At 38.8% G+C, this 15,452-nt stretch overlaps 1 protein-coding gene and 1 long non-coding RNA gene across 2 annotated transcripts; one reads left to right on the forward strand and one right to left on the reverse strand.

Annotated features, from left to right (window-relative positions):
• Positions 1–669: 669 nt before the first annotated feature.
• LOC111661822 (uncharacterized) lies at positions 670–3,383 on the forward strand. Its single transcript, XR_002761253.2, has 2 exons — positions 670–1,582; positions 2,967–3,383. It is a non-coding gene; the product is annotated as an uncharacterized LOC111661822 (long non-coding RNA).
• ttc38 (tetratricopeptide repeat domain 38) lies at positions 3,242–15,330 on the reverse strand. The gene is made up of 14 exons (XM_023415499.2): positions 15,221–15,330; positions 14,540–14,617; positions 14,358–14,439; positions 12,289–12,460; positions 10,959–11,132; positions 9,313–9,388; positions 8,828–8,947; positions 8,631–8,690; positions 8,360–8,398; positions 7,859–7,940; positions 7,173–7,338; positions 4,738–4,897; positions 4,201–4,274; positions 3,242–3,826 (listed from the first exon to the last, which is right to left on the reverse strand). Exons 1-14 carry the CDS (start codon positions 15,248–15,250, stop codon positions 3,739–3,741), a joined length of 1,401 nt encoding a protein of 466 aa, XP_023271267.1. The 5' UTR covers positions 15,251–15,330; the 3' UTR covers positions 3,242–3,738.
• Positions 15,331–15,452: the final 122 nt, after the last annotated feature.

Raw genomic sequence — 15,452 nt, forward strand, 5'->3', positions numbered from 1 at the left:
TATATCCGTAAATTAAGAGTGATGTTACCACATGTGTCACCTTTAAGAGGATATAGTATGACATATATAAATCCTCTGGATATATGAAGATATAAGTGTATAACATCTATAAAATATTCAACTTTAAATATGCAACTTTATCGAAAACTAGCCTGCTTATTAAAATTTGTATATATTTCTATACGATTTCCTTCCTAATTTCTTATTAAATTTAAATATACATGTCTATCTTTTATATTAACATATATAATGTGAACATATATACTGACAGGCTTATCTAACATATGTCTATAATATAAACAGACTTACCAAAATACATGTTTCCATTAGTTAGACATATATGTCAATATATGATATTGCTCCAGTTCCTAACAGGTTTCATATGTAATTTTTATATATATAGGCTATACTTTAAATACATACAGTATATGATTTTACTTCATATGTACATATATTTCATATATGGAAATTCAGCACATGTACATATTTTACATTTGCATATGGGCATTACTGCATGTAAATTAAGATCTTATATGTTAATAAACCGTTTGGTTGGCAGCATTAAAAAGCCAATCTCTTTGTTTTGGAGCGGTGGTATGGTTGTTGCGTCTGTACCAATGTACGCCCTTGGTAAATGGCCAGTCTTTATAGCAGCATTGGCAGTGGTGAGTTCCCTACTTCAAAACTCAAGTCCTCTTACATCAAGATTTTCTGATACTTTGTCTTCTCACAGTCAACACACACACAGCCGCCTGTACATACATAAAAAATTAAATGTGTGCAGATAAGAATGCATGCTTACAGTATATGTGTAAATTCCCACTCACACAAAAACTCATACAAAATGCCTGTCTACCTTCTGTGCGGACACATAGCTGCGCAGCTTGCAAAGCCACCACTTACAATTCCTTCTGGTCTTTGTGAAGACAGAAGACTAAAGAGTCCATGTAGATCTATCACACTAGTATTGATTGTACATCACGCTACACAGAAAACAGATCACAGCAACCTTTTTCGACATGGGTGAAAAAAATCAATTAATTACTGCAAACACTATTACAGCTTAAGCAGTGCTGCAACCTGCTGTTTATAGCCTGTAACTGCATTTCTACTTCAGGGACTACTTGAGTAGTATTCCTTGTCACATCAAATGGATGCAGTTGTATTGCTCTCTTGTTGTTTCCTTTCTTTAATTCCAAGTTTCTGTATTTGTCAGGCTTCTACAAAACTCTCCCTCAGCTGTCACAATAGCTAATATCTTTGTGAATGCAAAATATCACAAAAGACGTGAAACAGCAGCCTGTGAGAGCATCCTCTGAAAGTGCTTCCAGTGTTTCAGGTTTATGTGGAAATCAAGGTCATCTTTAAACTCTGATATTCTCTGTCTCTCTCTCCTTGCCTTGTTCTATCTGCCACACAGACAGTCATTAACACCATGTGCGGTTTTGGGGTTCAAACCCAGAACTACCTGGAGGCAAACAAGTCAATCTATCCAGTAGGCTGTGCGGACAGGGCGGTGATGTGGATCGAGTCTCATCTGTTACTGGTGGGGGCTCTCGCCCTGGGACTGGCCTTGCCTCAGGTAACCGCCACACACACACTCACTCAATGCAAGTTGTGGAGTTACTGGCAACAGTCCTTTGCCAATGGTAACCTCAAGACAGTTCAGGGCAGAGATGACTCTAATCTTGTCCTACATAAGCTCTCTCTCTCTCTCTCTTCTCACACACACACACACACACACACACATACACACATAAACACACAAGTCAATAGAGGCATCAATTGGAGGTGTACCAGATTGAGAGTGTAGCAATCAACATATTGATGGTTCCTGCTACCTCAAAGGCAGGCTTTGCATGGTGCATTTGGACATGGCTGCAAAATAGTCTGAGCAGCACTTCATCAATCAGGACCCTGCACTTTTCATAGAGTAACACACAGTTGGTCAATTGGTGTGCATCCAACAACTTCCCTGTACAAGTTCAGCTTGTCTCACACAGGATAACCTCATCCTCTGTCAAATAGGAACAAAAATCTAAAAAAAAAAAAAAAAAACATATTCTAAAGGTAACCAACAGCATGTAGGGTTAATGTGAGTCCACTGGGATAGAACTGATTTAAAATGAAGTTAAACCTAGACAGCAATAAGTAGGCACAATGGGACAATGAAATTTTAACTGCACATTATTCATTTATTACACTGTTCTAGATTGAAAGCACAGGTTAATGTGCGAGGTAGAAGTCTGTGCATGATAATGTTAGATCATGTCTAAGAAAGGAGGATACTGACAATTCGCTCCTATTCACGGAGTACCGCTGTACAAAGCACCTCAAATCCCAAAGCATTAAGTAATGCTAATAACTCAAGTCAATATGTTAGATTGGCCATGAAATCACATTAGCACTTATCAAGAGTTGCCTCTAAATAATTAGTCGACTTACTTCATCAAAATGGTTCAGGTACTGTCACGTTGTATTTTCACACAACATGCAGCTTTGTCACTAGATCTTTAGCTTGAACTATCTTGGTCTCATATCTGCCTGATTGGGTCCCCAATGATTCTGTTGAGAGGGAAGCATGTGAATTACCCATGACTCCTGTCAAAACAATTGCATTAGTATTCCAGTTGCTTTGATGTGCAGTTAATCTGATGATGAAGTTATCATTTTTGTCTTGCACATCCTTACTAAAACACTTATTACTAGATTTGTCTGCATAACAAGCTACATTTAAATCAAACTGTTAATTATTGAAGAGCTCAGTTAAAAGCTGTGTTTGCCACCAAATGTGTGTGCTCTCACTGTGAGTATCCAAACAGTTTTATCTAATTTTCTAAACATTTCCTCCCGGTGCCAAATGAGCACTGCGACACCCTTCCGAGGGACCTTGAGATGCTCGGCACAGGCTGTACAATTACCGAGAGTATGTTCTGTAATCTAAAGTGGCTGCTGCTGTCCTCTAGATTGCAGGGATCGTGCTGTCCCAGATCCTGATCTCTCAGATCAAAGATGAGATTACCTCAGTGTTGTGAGAGTGGGCCGACGCTGGGGAAGAGGAGGGAAGAAAAGAACTTACAGTACTCCGCTCAGCTCCTCTGACATGTGCAAGGACATCTTTTTTTTACTGCTACTGTATCTCTGCCATGTTTGAGTACATTTCTTATTCTTAACGTGCTGTTGCCCTCGGGCATACAAGTGTGATGCACTTTATTGTGTTACTCAAATATTCATTCACATGCAAAGTGCCAAATGTATATTTATTGGTTTTGATAATGGTTTTTGTGTTGATATTGACATGAAGATTTTATCTCTGAAGAGTATTTATTTTTAAATGTGACATTTGCTAATAAAATTCAGAAGAAGAAAGTCACAGTCATCTACATTGATTAGAGGTGTCTGTTTTGCTAAAAGAACAAACTCAGATAAAGCATGTGGTTAGACACCATATTTTGCAGCTATTTATCATGCAAATTGACAACCTGTGGTTAATATTAGCTCATAACCTTGACATATGTGCAAATTAGTTCACTTACAAAGTTTAACAGGTCAGCAATCTAAAAGGGTGCAAAGCTCTACACTGAAAACTGTATAAAAGGTATCATCCGTCTTGACAACAGTGCCAAATTCCTGGGGGTTGGTAAAGGAGTCTCCTAAAGCCAAACATCAGCACATCAGATTATGATGTTACTTTGATGATTTTTGCATGGGAGCTGCTCCGTGCACCTTGCAACCTTTCTAGACGTGAAGAGCAAGGGCTCTCTGCATCAGTCGATCAGTCAGAGGGGAATTTGGCCTCACGGCATCACGCTCCACCAGAAGGCATCTGGGGGAATTCAGCAGAACACAAGACGGTACACAGAGATGAACACAGATTCAGAGAAACTACAAGCTGAGAGGCTAACCTGATCAATAATGAAAGTCTAACATGGTGTACGGACAGGGGATGTCTGTTACATAATGGGAGCATACAGCTTGGGTTCTGCATGCACATGGAAACCCCAGCAGCTAAAGAACGCTAGTGTAGAGCAGCCCCAACTATAACCCATCATGATGAAATACAGAGGTTCAAAAAGTGCAAGACCTTTTCTTTTTTCTTCTGTATTTTCTCAGCAGATTCTCACATAAAAACATGGATGGCAAAGACATACAGAACTGAAATTGGAAAAGGTTTGGCCTGAAATCCCAGGTGTGCATTACCTTCCCAGTTTCTGGTGGTGCTTATTCTCTGACTTCATGGCTGCATGAATAAGTAGTTGATTGAAGAGATCCCTCTGCAAACAACAGTGGACAAATCCATTAGTAAGCACTAGACCATTCCAACAGTGTATATAGAGTATTTCTACCTTTTTGTGTTATATTGTATGTAAACTGTTGCACCTTGGGGAATGGTTTTCTGAACACCAAGGACATAAAATCCATCAGCATCCATCCATCACAGGGATTCATTATTCATACATTGGTGCACTGTGCTCCACATTCTCACTCTATGTAGCATGTTCATAAACTGAAAGACTCTTATGTAGAGCGTTCCTCACCTCTGGCCTATTTTCACAACAACATTTCTGTTTTACTCTAGAAAACATGATACAGTATGATCAATGATGTCCAAAGAAAGTAAAGCCTCAAGGCTGAAAGCTTCCCAAGGGTGCATAGAGATCTACAGTTGGGTGTGGGCTTGATTTTGTTTCATTTTTCTTGTTTGCTTTGAGTTTACCACATTTCTGTGGACCTTACTTGAGCGTCACTGCCACCTATATCTACCATGCGGTAGCGTAACGGGTACAGGAGCTCCATGGCTCCACTGTAGTTGCCTCGGTTGTACTCCATCATAGCCCGACACATGGGTACACCTATAGTCTCAGCCAGATGATGTTGCTCATTGTCCCCCGGCTCCCTGTGAAGAAAAGTAGTGGTTTCAAAAAATAGAAAAGACATTTTTTTGGTAAAGCAGGTTTAGAAACTAGTGCTCAAGAAGAATGCTTTTTGGGTTTTATGTCTGTACAGGAATAAATCTTGGATTGCAAGAATGAAATACTTATTTTACTACAAATGTGATACTTATCTTTGTACATCTATAGACACCTCACCAAATTGTTTCACCAAGATGGATTAGACACAAAGGGTGATATTTACAAGGACATGTAACCCTTTTATAGGTGCTAAAAGGATTGCTTTTGCCCTTATTTTTGTGCAGGTAAAACGGAGGAAACACAGCATGGATGAAAATGGCATGTTGGTTTCATGCAATATGTATTTTAAGGCATTCCAGTTAAAAAAATGGGTGGAGTGAAAAAAAAATCATACAAAGAGCTGATGAACCTGATTTTTCGCTACTGACTGCAGAGGAAGGAGGAGGTGGCAGAGGAACATGTGTCTAAAATGTAACATCTAAGAAAAGAAGATGTAAAATCTTAATTTATCAGACATAAATATGGGTGAGAGACTAAGGCCAGGTCAAAACAGAAGCTGACAGAGCAAGAGAGAGCATAGAGAGAAAAAACACAAACTAAAAACTGCATTTTGCAATGGCTTTACTTGAGCTCTCCACAACATCACAACAAGACAGAGGAGCAAAAATGCAACAACCTGTTATTTTTCAAGTCATTACCTTTCTGTTTCCTGCAGTGGCCTGCTACTTGAATATGTGGTTTTCCTGACTTTTAATGGCTCATGGCAGCTCAAGTCCACTTTGAATTAAGAGTTGAAAGGTTTTACCATAGATCTCACACATTCATGTCTCATATTTCATTGAATCATTGATCCTTTTGTTGTACTGACAACATCAGACTGTTCAACTAATATGTCCACAGCCTTCTTTTTGGAGGATGAATACATGGTTTCAGTTCCATAATGGCACAAAAAAAAAAAAAAAAAAAAAAAAAAAAAAAAAAAAGCAAAACATATGAAAATAGTCAGGTATCACATCTTACTTACCAGCACTTTATGCAAATCGGCTGAACTGTGACCAGGCTCATTTACATCTGTAGTCTTAGGAAATACCCTGTTAAATTAAACTTTTGCGTCCCTGACAGTTATTTACAAAAGGTTTAGTAAATATCCCCCAAAGTACCATGTTGAATCTTTAATTGTGTGCGTAGTTCATTATGGAAAACATGTTTGGTTTCTCATATCAAAATAATTTTCGAATTAACATATTCAGAGAAGATTTAAGCACACAGATCACAAACTGCTTCTCAGACAATGAGGGACTCTGGAGATTAAACACAGACCTTGTAGGTAGCTGCACTTCAAACACCAGCCTCCAGTCAATTTTATAGAGGAGATGTAATGAAATGAAAGCTATGAATGATGCTAATATGTAATCTCTTTCATTAAAAACATTTCATGTAAAATTACGAAAATCAATAAAATCTAAGAAAAGCTCCAGGTTGGGATATTTGGACAGACTGACAAGGGTATTAGAGCATTACTCTACTGAACTGTGAAAGGCATGAATATCCAAGTAGAATTCACTTCACTGTAAGGCCAGAGATTCCATACCACTGTGAGGCTTTCTTGGATTAGCTAATGCTTAGAGTCGCTGCCTCCAACTGTAAAATTACATTATGGCAAAATATGGATTATGTAAAACTGTGCAATCCTTCCGAACCAAGGTAATAAAAGTGACACAGTATATGTGAGTGATGGGATTAAATAAATGCAAAGCTTGAACATGTCTGCTGCTTGCCTGATGATTCAAAGTAGAGCTGAGCTCAGGATAAAAAAATCTGTTTCTTACTTAGGAAGTGACTTTAAGAGCTGCTTTTCGCCCCGAAGGTGCATCATTTCCCAACTCTTGTGACTTGAGTTACTTTATGTAACAGTGAAAAAACATGAGAATTTAAAAGGATTTAAATGGCAGATTTTCTGTGGGTTGTGTGCTGGACAAAATGGAGAGCACAGGCTGTCCATGGTCAGGATGCCAGAACACATTATAACCACAAAAACTCCACAGAGGCAGCAGCTGCTGGTATAACATCTGCTACAGAGGGAGGACCCTGGTCTCTGAGATGGACTGCAGCTCATCTGACTGCATCCGCTCTCTATCTCATCATCCTACGCTCTGCCTTGTTTCTGTCTCCATTTTATGTAAGGCCTGGGTTGCTCTTATGTAAGGCTGGCAGAGTGTTGAGGTCTGCAGTGAAGAGAAGAAATGGTGTGGAACTTACTTAGCCAATTCCTGGAGGCCCTCAAGTAGACGCTGAGAAGTCCCACTCTCTTTAGCTCCCAGCGACACCATGAGGAAGTGGAGGTCATTAAATAAGGTCACGTGATCATCAGTGTGAGGCTGCGTTACATGGAGCAGCTCCCGCCAACGCTCCTTCACGCACACACCTGAAACATGTACCAACACAAATACAAATATTGCTTGCAGGCTGCATAAAGGCTCAAAATTTATAAGAAAAACATATTTTTTTGAAATGTCAAGAGACTCATTTAGTCTCTGTTTTACTTTGAATAGTGTAAAAAATATGGTCAGTGGTTCTGCTAATTACGCCCATTTCTAACACCTTAAGTTTCAGATTAATGAGGTATGATAACTGGGATTATCTCACCTCATTAGCAGGTTCACTTTAAACCATACTATCTTAAATTATCTTAAATTAGATGATGCAGTTGCCCTTCAGCCCATTAGCAACATGTTAACAAATGTTGCAGCATTTACATCAGGCCAATTAGTGTCATTTCAAAAACCTTCTTCTCAGCGATGACACGCATCTTTTCCTGAATTTTAATCAAAGTCTGATGAGTAATGTCTGAGATACCGTGTGTGACAGACAGACAGGAAGATCAGAACTCTCTTCCCTTCTTTAATGAGATGCTATGTGAATTCCCACATTACCCCGCAGCTTACCCTCCATTTCCAGTCTGCAGAGCATTGAACTGGCATCTACGGTGTCCAACATGGATCCTGTGGCTTTACAACGTCTGAATACCTGAGGGAAACAGGACACATTTTCACTATTCACCTTGAACACTAAAGGGTGTAACATACAACTTCCTCCACACAATGACTCTTTTCACATTAAACATTCATGAATATCAGCTAACTTGATGTAAGAATTTCTCTTGTGTTCAAACTTGAGTCAGTCCTGAGTAACATTATGAAATGTACTCGTAAAGGTCCAGGACGTCAGAGAGCTTTACTCTCAAACTGTCTCTAAGACTCTCTCTTCAAACTGAATTTGATTCTGCTTGTTCCCACTTGCCCTCAGGACTCCCAAGGAGCACAATACATTGCTTTTAGTCTGCATCCCCTGTGTACTGGTACATGCATGACTCAGAGAAGAACACAGAGTGTACTCAGATGGATATACCATTAACATTTAGAAGGCAACTCTCAACACAAACAAACCTGGTCATCGTATATTTGCAGAGCGGCTTCGTATTGCCCCTGTGGGGGAGGAAGAGTGAGGTGAGAAAGACAAATTTGAATGACTTCAGACTTGAGTGATAAGCGAGGTTGATAGATTGTGTTGCACAGATGCAAACACAAATTAATCTCCCAATATCATCAACTCCAGACTTCAAATTACCCGGGGGAAAGGATATCATAAATACATGTTCCACAAACACTCCTGCTGCCAATTATTCGCTTGACTGAGAAAACTCATTATAATCTTTACCTTCTCGATGAAGTATAGAGCCCAATGCCAATAGTTATGACTGGCCAGGACGTCAGATACCTAGAATTAAACAACACATATTTCAAATATTTTTCCTAAGGCTATCTTAATTTGTAATTTAACTCAGTGGCCTCTGAATGAACTATACAGTGTTAGTGAGATGTTAATCATAAAAAAACACTCCTAAGGAGTTGTACCTGCCAGTCTTTCTCTCTACCTTCCATGAACTTCAAGCCTTTGTCCACTTCTGCCTTCATCTCATAAACATGGGCTACAGAGTGGACAGACCAAGCATCATCTGGGGTCAGAGTGAGGCCCTGCACAAGAGAATTTAACAGAAGCAACAAACACAGATACAGAAAACTACTTTTTTTGTTACAACAGAGTAAAATGACGATTCAAAAATAATGGCATGCTTAACTCTCAGTTACTATCTTTCCTTTTGTCTATGATGTTGCTCAATCTTTTTTCAAGTGACCCTCATGTCATAGCTGCTATGTAAGCGCTACGCATTCAGCAGAGAAGCTGCTGAGGTTTGAATGAGCTGCTTATTATTGGTCTTCGAAATTACATGGTAAGTTGAACTAGCTCAATCAGCGCAGGCACAGACTTCCTAGACCACCCGGCAAAAATAATGGCAGCAGAGTGTACAACAGAGTATAACAGAGAAAAAAAATCTCACCTCCATGGCTACTTTCTCAGCCTGGTCATAGAAGCGAGTCTCCAGGAGACCAAAGGAATACAGTCCTTTCAGATAACTGAGAACACAATGTACAAAAATCTCTCATTACAAAATAGTTGGATTTATTAGGTTCTCCAGGATGATGAAGAGCAGACACAGGTTTTGTGAACATACCTCAAACAATAACAATGACAGCTTAAGGTCAGAAATGTGCGTGATTTGAAATGACCCCAATTTGTAAAAAAAAAAACAAAAAAATCAACATGATTATTAGATTGCTGTTTACTTTTGTGTGCCATCATCAACTTGTCATCATGCTGACAGCTACCTACACATTATTGCCCTGTTGGAGTACAGGCTTTTATTTTCACTGTAGTAATGTTTTGACAGTATGCTGTGGATTTGTCTCCATAATAGACATAGCTTGAAGACATCATTGTTTTAAGGGTTGAATGTTAGCATCAAAATTTAAAATATGAAATCGATATTGTTGGTCTGACTCATCAGTATATTTTGAATATGTGTGGTTAGAGGAAGGATGTGGAAGAAAACAATAATTTAGTCACTTCAGGTTTTCACCCATAAAAGTCATGCATGATTGCAGAACAGTATGGTTCAATCACAGACTTCTCTTGAATTACTTTAATTTCCTCACATCTACCCGCCTACCACCCATACCGCTGCATTATCAGGTATATTATAATGTGCACTGTGTTTCAGGTCCTTGTTTGACTTTGATGATCCTCCTTGCATATTTTATTGCATTCTCATTATTTTATTCTGTGTGTGCGTGTTTCTACATATACTGTTCATACATTGATACATGCATTCTTGTACGCAGTTTCCTGTGTTTTCACTAAATCTGCATATATAATGAGCTAATCCTGAAAAAATTATTTTCTAAACGAAACAAGATGTGAACATAACACTGACATATCATTACCTTTTAAATTGAGACAGTGAACTTCGTAGCAAACAGCAGTTACTGAGTAACTCTGTCGTATTTGTACGCACCTGGTGAATTTAAGTCCAGTATTCACTCCTTTTAGCTCTGTTTTTGGTCTCTACCAACTCCTGAGGGAAATATCTGGCTCTTCAGCTGCTAAAATACTACACTCGATTCACCAGCTAGTTGCTAAATGTGTCTATGTGATGGTTGGTGCTAAGCAGGTAGTGTGTCATTTGATACATTGTTAACATCAATTATAGCTGCTTTAAAGACACCTTTGATTTGCATCTCCTACAACAATGCTCCCAAGATGGCTGATATGCTAAATTGTGTGCAATTATTTGTAGATGGTGCTACATGTGAGTTTTTTAATATATACCTGTTATACATTAGGAATTCTTAATTGTTAAAAACAATTCCATTGACATTCATTGTATTTGCATCTGAGCTATTTTATATAGTACAATTTTTCAAAATGTGCAGAATCACACACAGATCAACTGTACATAAGCTCATTATGATTACCTGTACAGTTTATGGGTTGCTATGAGGTATATTATGATTCAGGAGTGTTTTAAAGCCCACATTCACTCCCAATACATCTATAACTCCACCAATACATTTTGTTCATTGAGTTTTCATATGATTTTGAAGTTACCCAAAATGCTGCTTTGGTAGAATGTGCTGTCTTTTGTACCTGGACAAAGGCATATGTGGTTTCCAGTGAGGCAACACCCTGGCCACAGAGTCCCTCATCGGGGTTTGGGCTCCCATGTAGAAATAGGCATCGTGGGCAAACTTGAGGGCCAGCATATCAGTGGGGTGATCAACCAGAATGTCCTCCCATACATCACAAGCCTTGGGAAAATTTCTAAAAGAAACATCAGTCACTGTTAAAGACAGGCACATTTCTGTGAAATTATGAAGGACAACAGAATGAATGAACCATGGGATTGACAAAGATGTCATTATACTTTGTGCTGAATGGAGAGAATTAGAGGCTCTAGAAAAATCATAAGTATCTCCCAAAACAATCTTGAGAAACAAAATGTCCTCTCAATATTACCATATTTCCATCTTTTCCATGGGGAAATAAGACGCTGCAGATAAAATACACATATTACTGGCTAGACTGTGACTGAAATTTACAGAAGAGTATTTGGCACAATGTAGATGAATGTTGTAAATCTGAAGTATGGGACTGTATCTGCTACTATACAGTAGACAGAAACAAAAAACAATTTGTTGATAAATGAAATTTGGCCTAAAACTCATTCTAGCGATCCTTTGTTGTCTAAAAAGACAGCATTCTTTCACAGGCAACCTATTTCCTCTGGCATGGTAATAGACAAAACTCATCTGTTCTCAGACCTACTGTTGACTGGCTGTAGCATAGCCCTGACTTCAAAACAACACTGAATCAGAGGGAACCGCCTTTTGGACAGATTATTGAACAGTTTAATGAACAGCACACCACTTTTATAAAAGAACTTCCTAGAAACAAATTCATTAAATATATTCCATATTAAAACCACTACATGTACAATTGCTGTGTGATTATAAAATCTGCCAAATGTTCTCCAGACATAGTATTTGGTCCTCTGCCCTCTGAGTCCTTTAAATATAGTCTAGCAAACTCCAATTGGACTGTCATGTTTTTTACTTAAAGTGGCTTCTGTGTAGATGCCCTACCATAAAGGCCTGAGTGCTGCTGAGATGGTCATTCACTTAGCAGGTTCTGCCCGCTCTGCAGAAGACTTCTGAAGCTCTGTTGAGTGATCATTGTGTCCTTCGTCACCTCCCTGACCAAGAACCGTCTTGAACAGAGTCCTTGTAACATGTTTGTAACATGTTTCAAAAGGTGAAATTAAACTGTATCTCCTGTTGCTAGACTGGAGATGACCCATTACAACTTCAAATTGCACTCGTGGTCTTAAGATCCCTATTTGGGATTCACTTGCCCTTATATGACAAAACTCTCCCTGTTTTCGCTGTATTTCCTGTGGCAACCTTGCTCGGGATCTTACCCATGCGAGAAGAGCTCCATAGCCTTGACATGGAGCCTTTCTCTGGGAGAGATGTCCTGGCTGTTGGCCAACTCCACTGTTCGCCTCACTGCACTTGCCAGACGCTCATTCAGCCGAGTGGAGCTTGTCGTTGCCACCAGCTCCAGCCCAGTGCTGATCACATGGCCCATAACTAAAGGGAAAACAAATCAAACTGGTCTTTTCTTTTTTTTTCTTTATCACTACAATATAACAGTTAACATGAAACATCACATGCTCTTGTAAAGGTTTTTCATCTGAACTGAAGTAAACTATGTAGAAGGGCCCACACCAGTACCTGCATTCAAAGGTTAAGCTAGGCCTCTCAATTTCTGTTAATGTTTTTTTTTTTTTTTTTACCATTACCACTATTGCCCTCATGATAACATGAAGTGGCACACTGGTAACTCGGTCAACTAACTTCAAACTAGATGTTTATTCCACCCATAAATGACAGTTTACAGTACTATATGTATGTTTTCTCTGCTGCCGAGCATGGTTTCCAGCCACTGTTGGTGGTGGTGATAATGATTGTTTGCCAAGAGCTTCTGCCAAGACAAATGATTAGGATATGCCCTCTGGCCCTCTCATGCAGACTACACGCTACAGTGACTCACTATAGCAAAGTAGCATTACAAGACGGGACAGGCTGGGATAGCTGGTTAGCATGCTAACTTCTGCAGAAGAAAAGAGGTGATAGAAATGAAAGCAAAACAACAGTTAACATTTGCTCTCTATCAATGAACACAGCATTTGGTGAGTAAAGGAATGAAGTTTGATGCTGATCTTGCAACGTTTCATCTAGACTGGTAAGTAAACAGTTGATAACGCTGGCTATGTAGTGACAGCAAAAAAGTACATACCGCACCTTTAAACAAGCTCAACAACATGAAGTTACAAAGTTCCTAATGATTCTAAATATTGATTGACAAAATGTTTTTCTATCTAAATCTATGAGAACAAGGCCACTAAAAAAGAAAATTGTTTCATTAATATATTCAGATTGGATATATCTCATTTTTACACTTACACTAAATGGTGTTAAACCTGAACCTCAATTTCTTTTGCTTATGAACTTATAACACAGGAAACATTAGAAAACAGCTTTCAAGTTTCCAGGAGCATCAATAAATGTTGAACCTGCATAACAGAAGCTTGATTGATTGGCATGAACCAAAACCATATACTTAAAATTTGATTTGAGGTCAGCTTGATGACAGCTCAAGCTGAACACAAATCATTCAGTGGCTTAGTTTGACAGACAGGTACTGATCAACCTCTGCCTCATGATCCCAGGGCGAAAAGATCAGTGCTTAAGGTAAATAAATGACAGCACAGACAGTCATAGCCAGCTATCCAAGGTTGTCATATCTTCGTCAGAGATAAGTCTACAAACTAACTACTAAGTCTTTTTCTTTTCTTTTAATGGCTGACACTTTGACTTGTCAAATTTCCATTAATTGTCCCAATGAGTCATTCCATTGAATGGTTAGCATCCAAAATACTTTATCAGGATCCTGACACTGGTTCACCTAAATGGATTGCGGTCATAAGTAATGTTATTAATAACCCGTGCAATATTTATAACACATCAAAACATCTGCTGTCTGCAGTTGTCTGGATATATGCTTTTTATAGGTCATGGTCCCTATTTATCTGCTCAGATTACTCAGTATGTTTAGCCCAATTATACATTGTTAATTGACCCCAAAGTCTTAGAAATGAAGAAAGTTTTTATGATTGTTTTTGAAATTCCCTAAAAAAGGACTTAAAGGAGCTGCTCTTATGATGTCTGTTTATTTACAATACAGAGGGTTAGAGTCTTTTATAATTAGGTTTTTTCTGCAGCGGATAATTTTAGCACTTTTACCTTCATCCCTTGCTTTTTATCCTTAATTCTTAACCTTGATTTGCTGCTGTCTGCTTTTTTAACTCCATGCTGCTACCTCCCATTGAGATTTATTTTGGCAGAGTTTCTCATCAGGACTTACCTCGTTTAATTAAAGGTTAAATGAAATAAAGGAGTAATGTTTGACCACCTAACTATTTACCAAAGTTAGGATCAGCTGCCTGGATAGCAGAAATGCATCCTTCAAATCCTCCCAAGGTTTCATCGTTCCTCCATTTCACATACTAGGACCAAAACAAAATTGAGATGATGTTAATTGTGAATTCAGTTTTCAATGACAAAATGACAGTGTGTGCACAGTGTGGGAGGAGAGGTTAAGGTTACCTGCGTGAGTAAGGCGTCATATAGTTTGCAAGCCTCATTACTGCTCGTGGACAATTTAAGACCCTCCGCCCTCCAGGCCTGTAAGAGACAGAGGTGTTAGGCCGCAGATAATAATACTGTATGTCGTAAATTCTGTATTCAAACACAAATTTATTGTCACAGTAACAGAGCAGCTTCTCTGTCTTCCAAGTCACCTAGGTGACTGTGAAAACTGTGCACATGTATGTTAGCTAAACGCCAGTGTGGGCAGAGGTCAACGATTTATGCAACCCAATCAAGTTACAGTTTTCAGTGTCATTAGTTATATGAAACAAAACTGCCTACGCCGACAAAAGAAGTTCCTAATTCTGACAGATAGTTCATGAAGTATCTTCATATATCAAGCATCACGTATCAAGTACCTTAAGCTTTACAAAGTTAAACCTGCTGCACTTCAAGCCTATCAGTATTCTGTGTAAACTGATGAGAATAACAACGTTAAATCCTACATCGCCATATTTTCGCCGTCGCTTATACTGAATTCTTGCTTGCATGTATAACTGCGATACACATTTGTCGCCACTTAATTTCACACCAAACAAACATCTTAAAGTCATTTCCTTTCTCGTGCTATACCTTACTGACATGTTTATCGTTTTACAGTGCAAGTTAAATGCTGCTCCATGAAACCTCAACACTAACCTCACAGTCCCTGAAACTTGCAGCAATCATTTCTGAGTTACAGCTGTGTGCTCTCCCTGCTTTCGACCCCACTGTGACTGGAGCTGCGTTAAATTCACAGGAAACAGAAAGACCGGGACTTGGCGTGTTTCAAAATAAGTGCATGAACAAAGCGTGTAAAATGTATATTGAATGTATATTGAATGTATATTGAAATACCGCGTACTTTCCTTTTTTCGTGCATACGTTTGTT

This window comes from Seriola lalandi, unplaced genomic scaffold (assembly GCF_002814215.2).
Source record: "Seriola lalandi dorsalis isolate HSWRI2012SDOR001 ecotype SW California unplaced genomic scaffold, Sedor1 jcf7180002054553, whole genome shotgun sequence".
Lineage (NCBI taxonomy): Eukaryota > Metazoa > Chordata > Actinopteri > Carangiformes > Carangidae > Seriola > Seriola lalandi.

Excerpts from the sequence above, each read along its gene's own strand:
- ttc38 (XM_023415499.2), bottom strand. The coding sequence starts at position 15,250 with ATGATTGCTGCAAGTTTCAGGGACTGTGAG. Across the intron at positions 12,461-14,357 it reads GGCAGCTGATCCTAACTTTG|TTATGGGCCATGTGATCAGC; the intron begins GTAAATAGTTAG and ends TTTTCCCTTTAG. Across the intron at positions 8,948-9,312 it reads CTGAGAAAGTAGCCATGGAG|GGCCTCACTCTGACCCCAGA; the intron begins GTGAGATTTTTT and ends TCTCTTGTGCAG.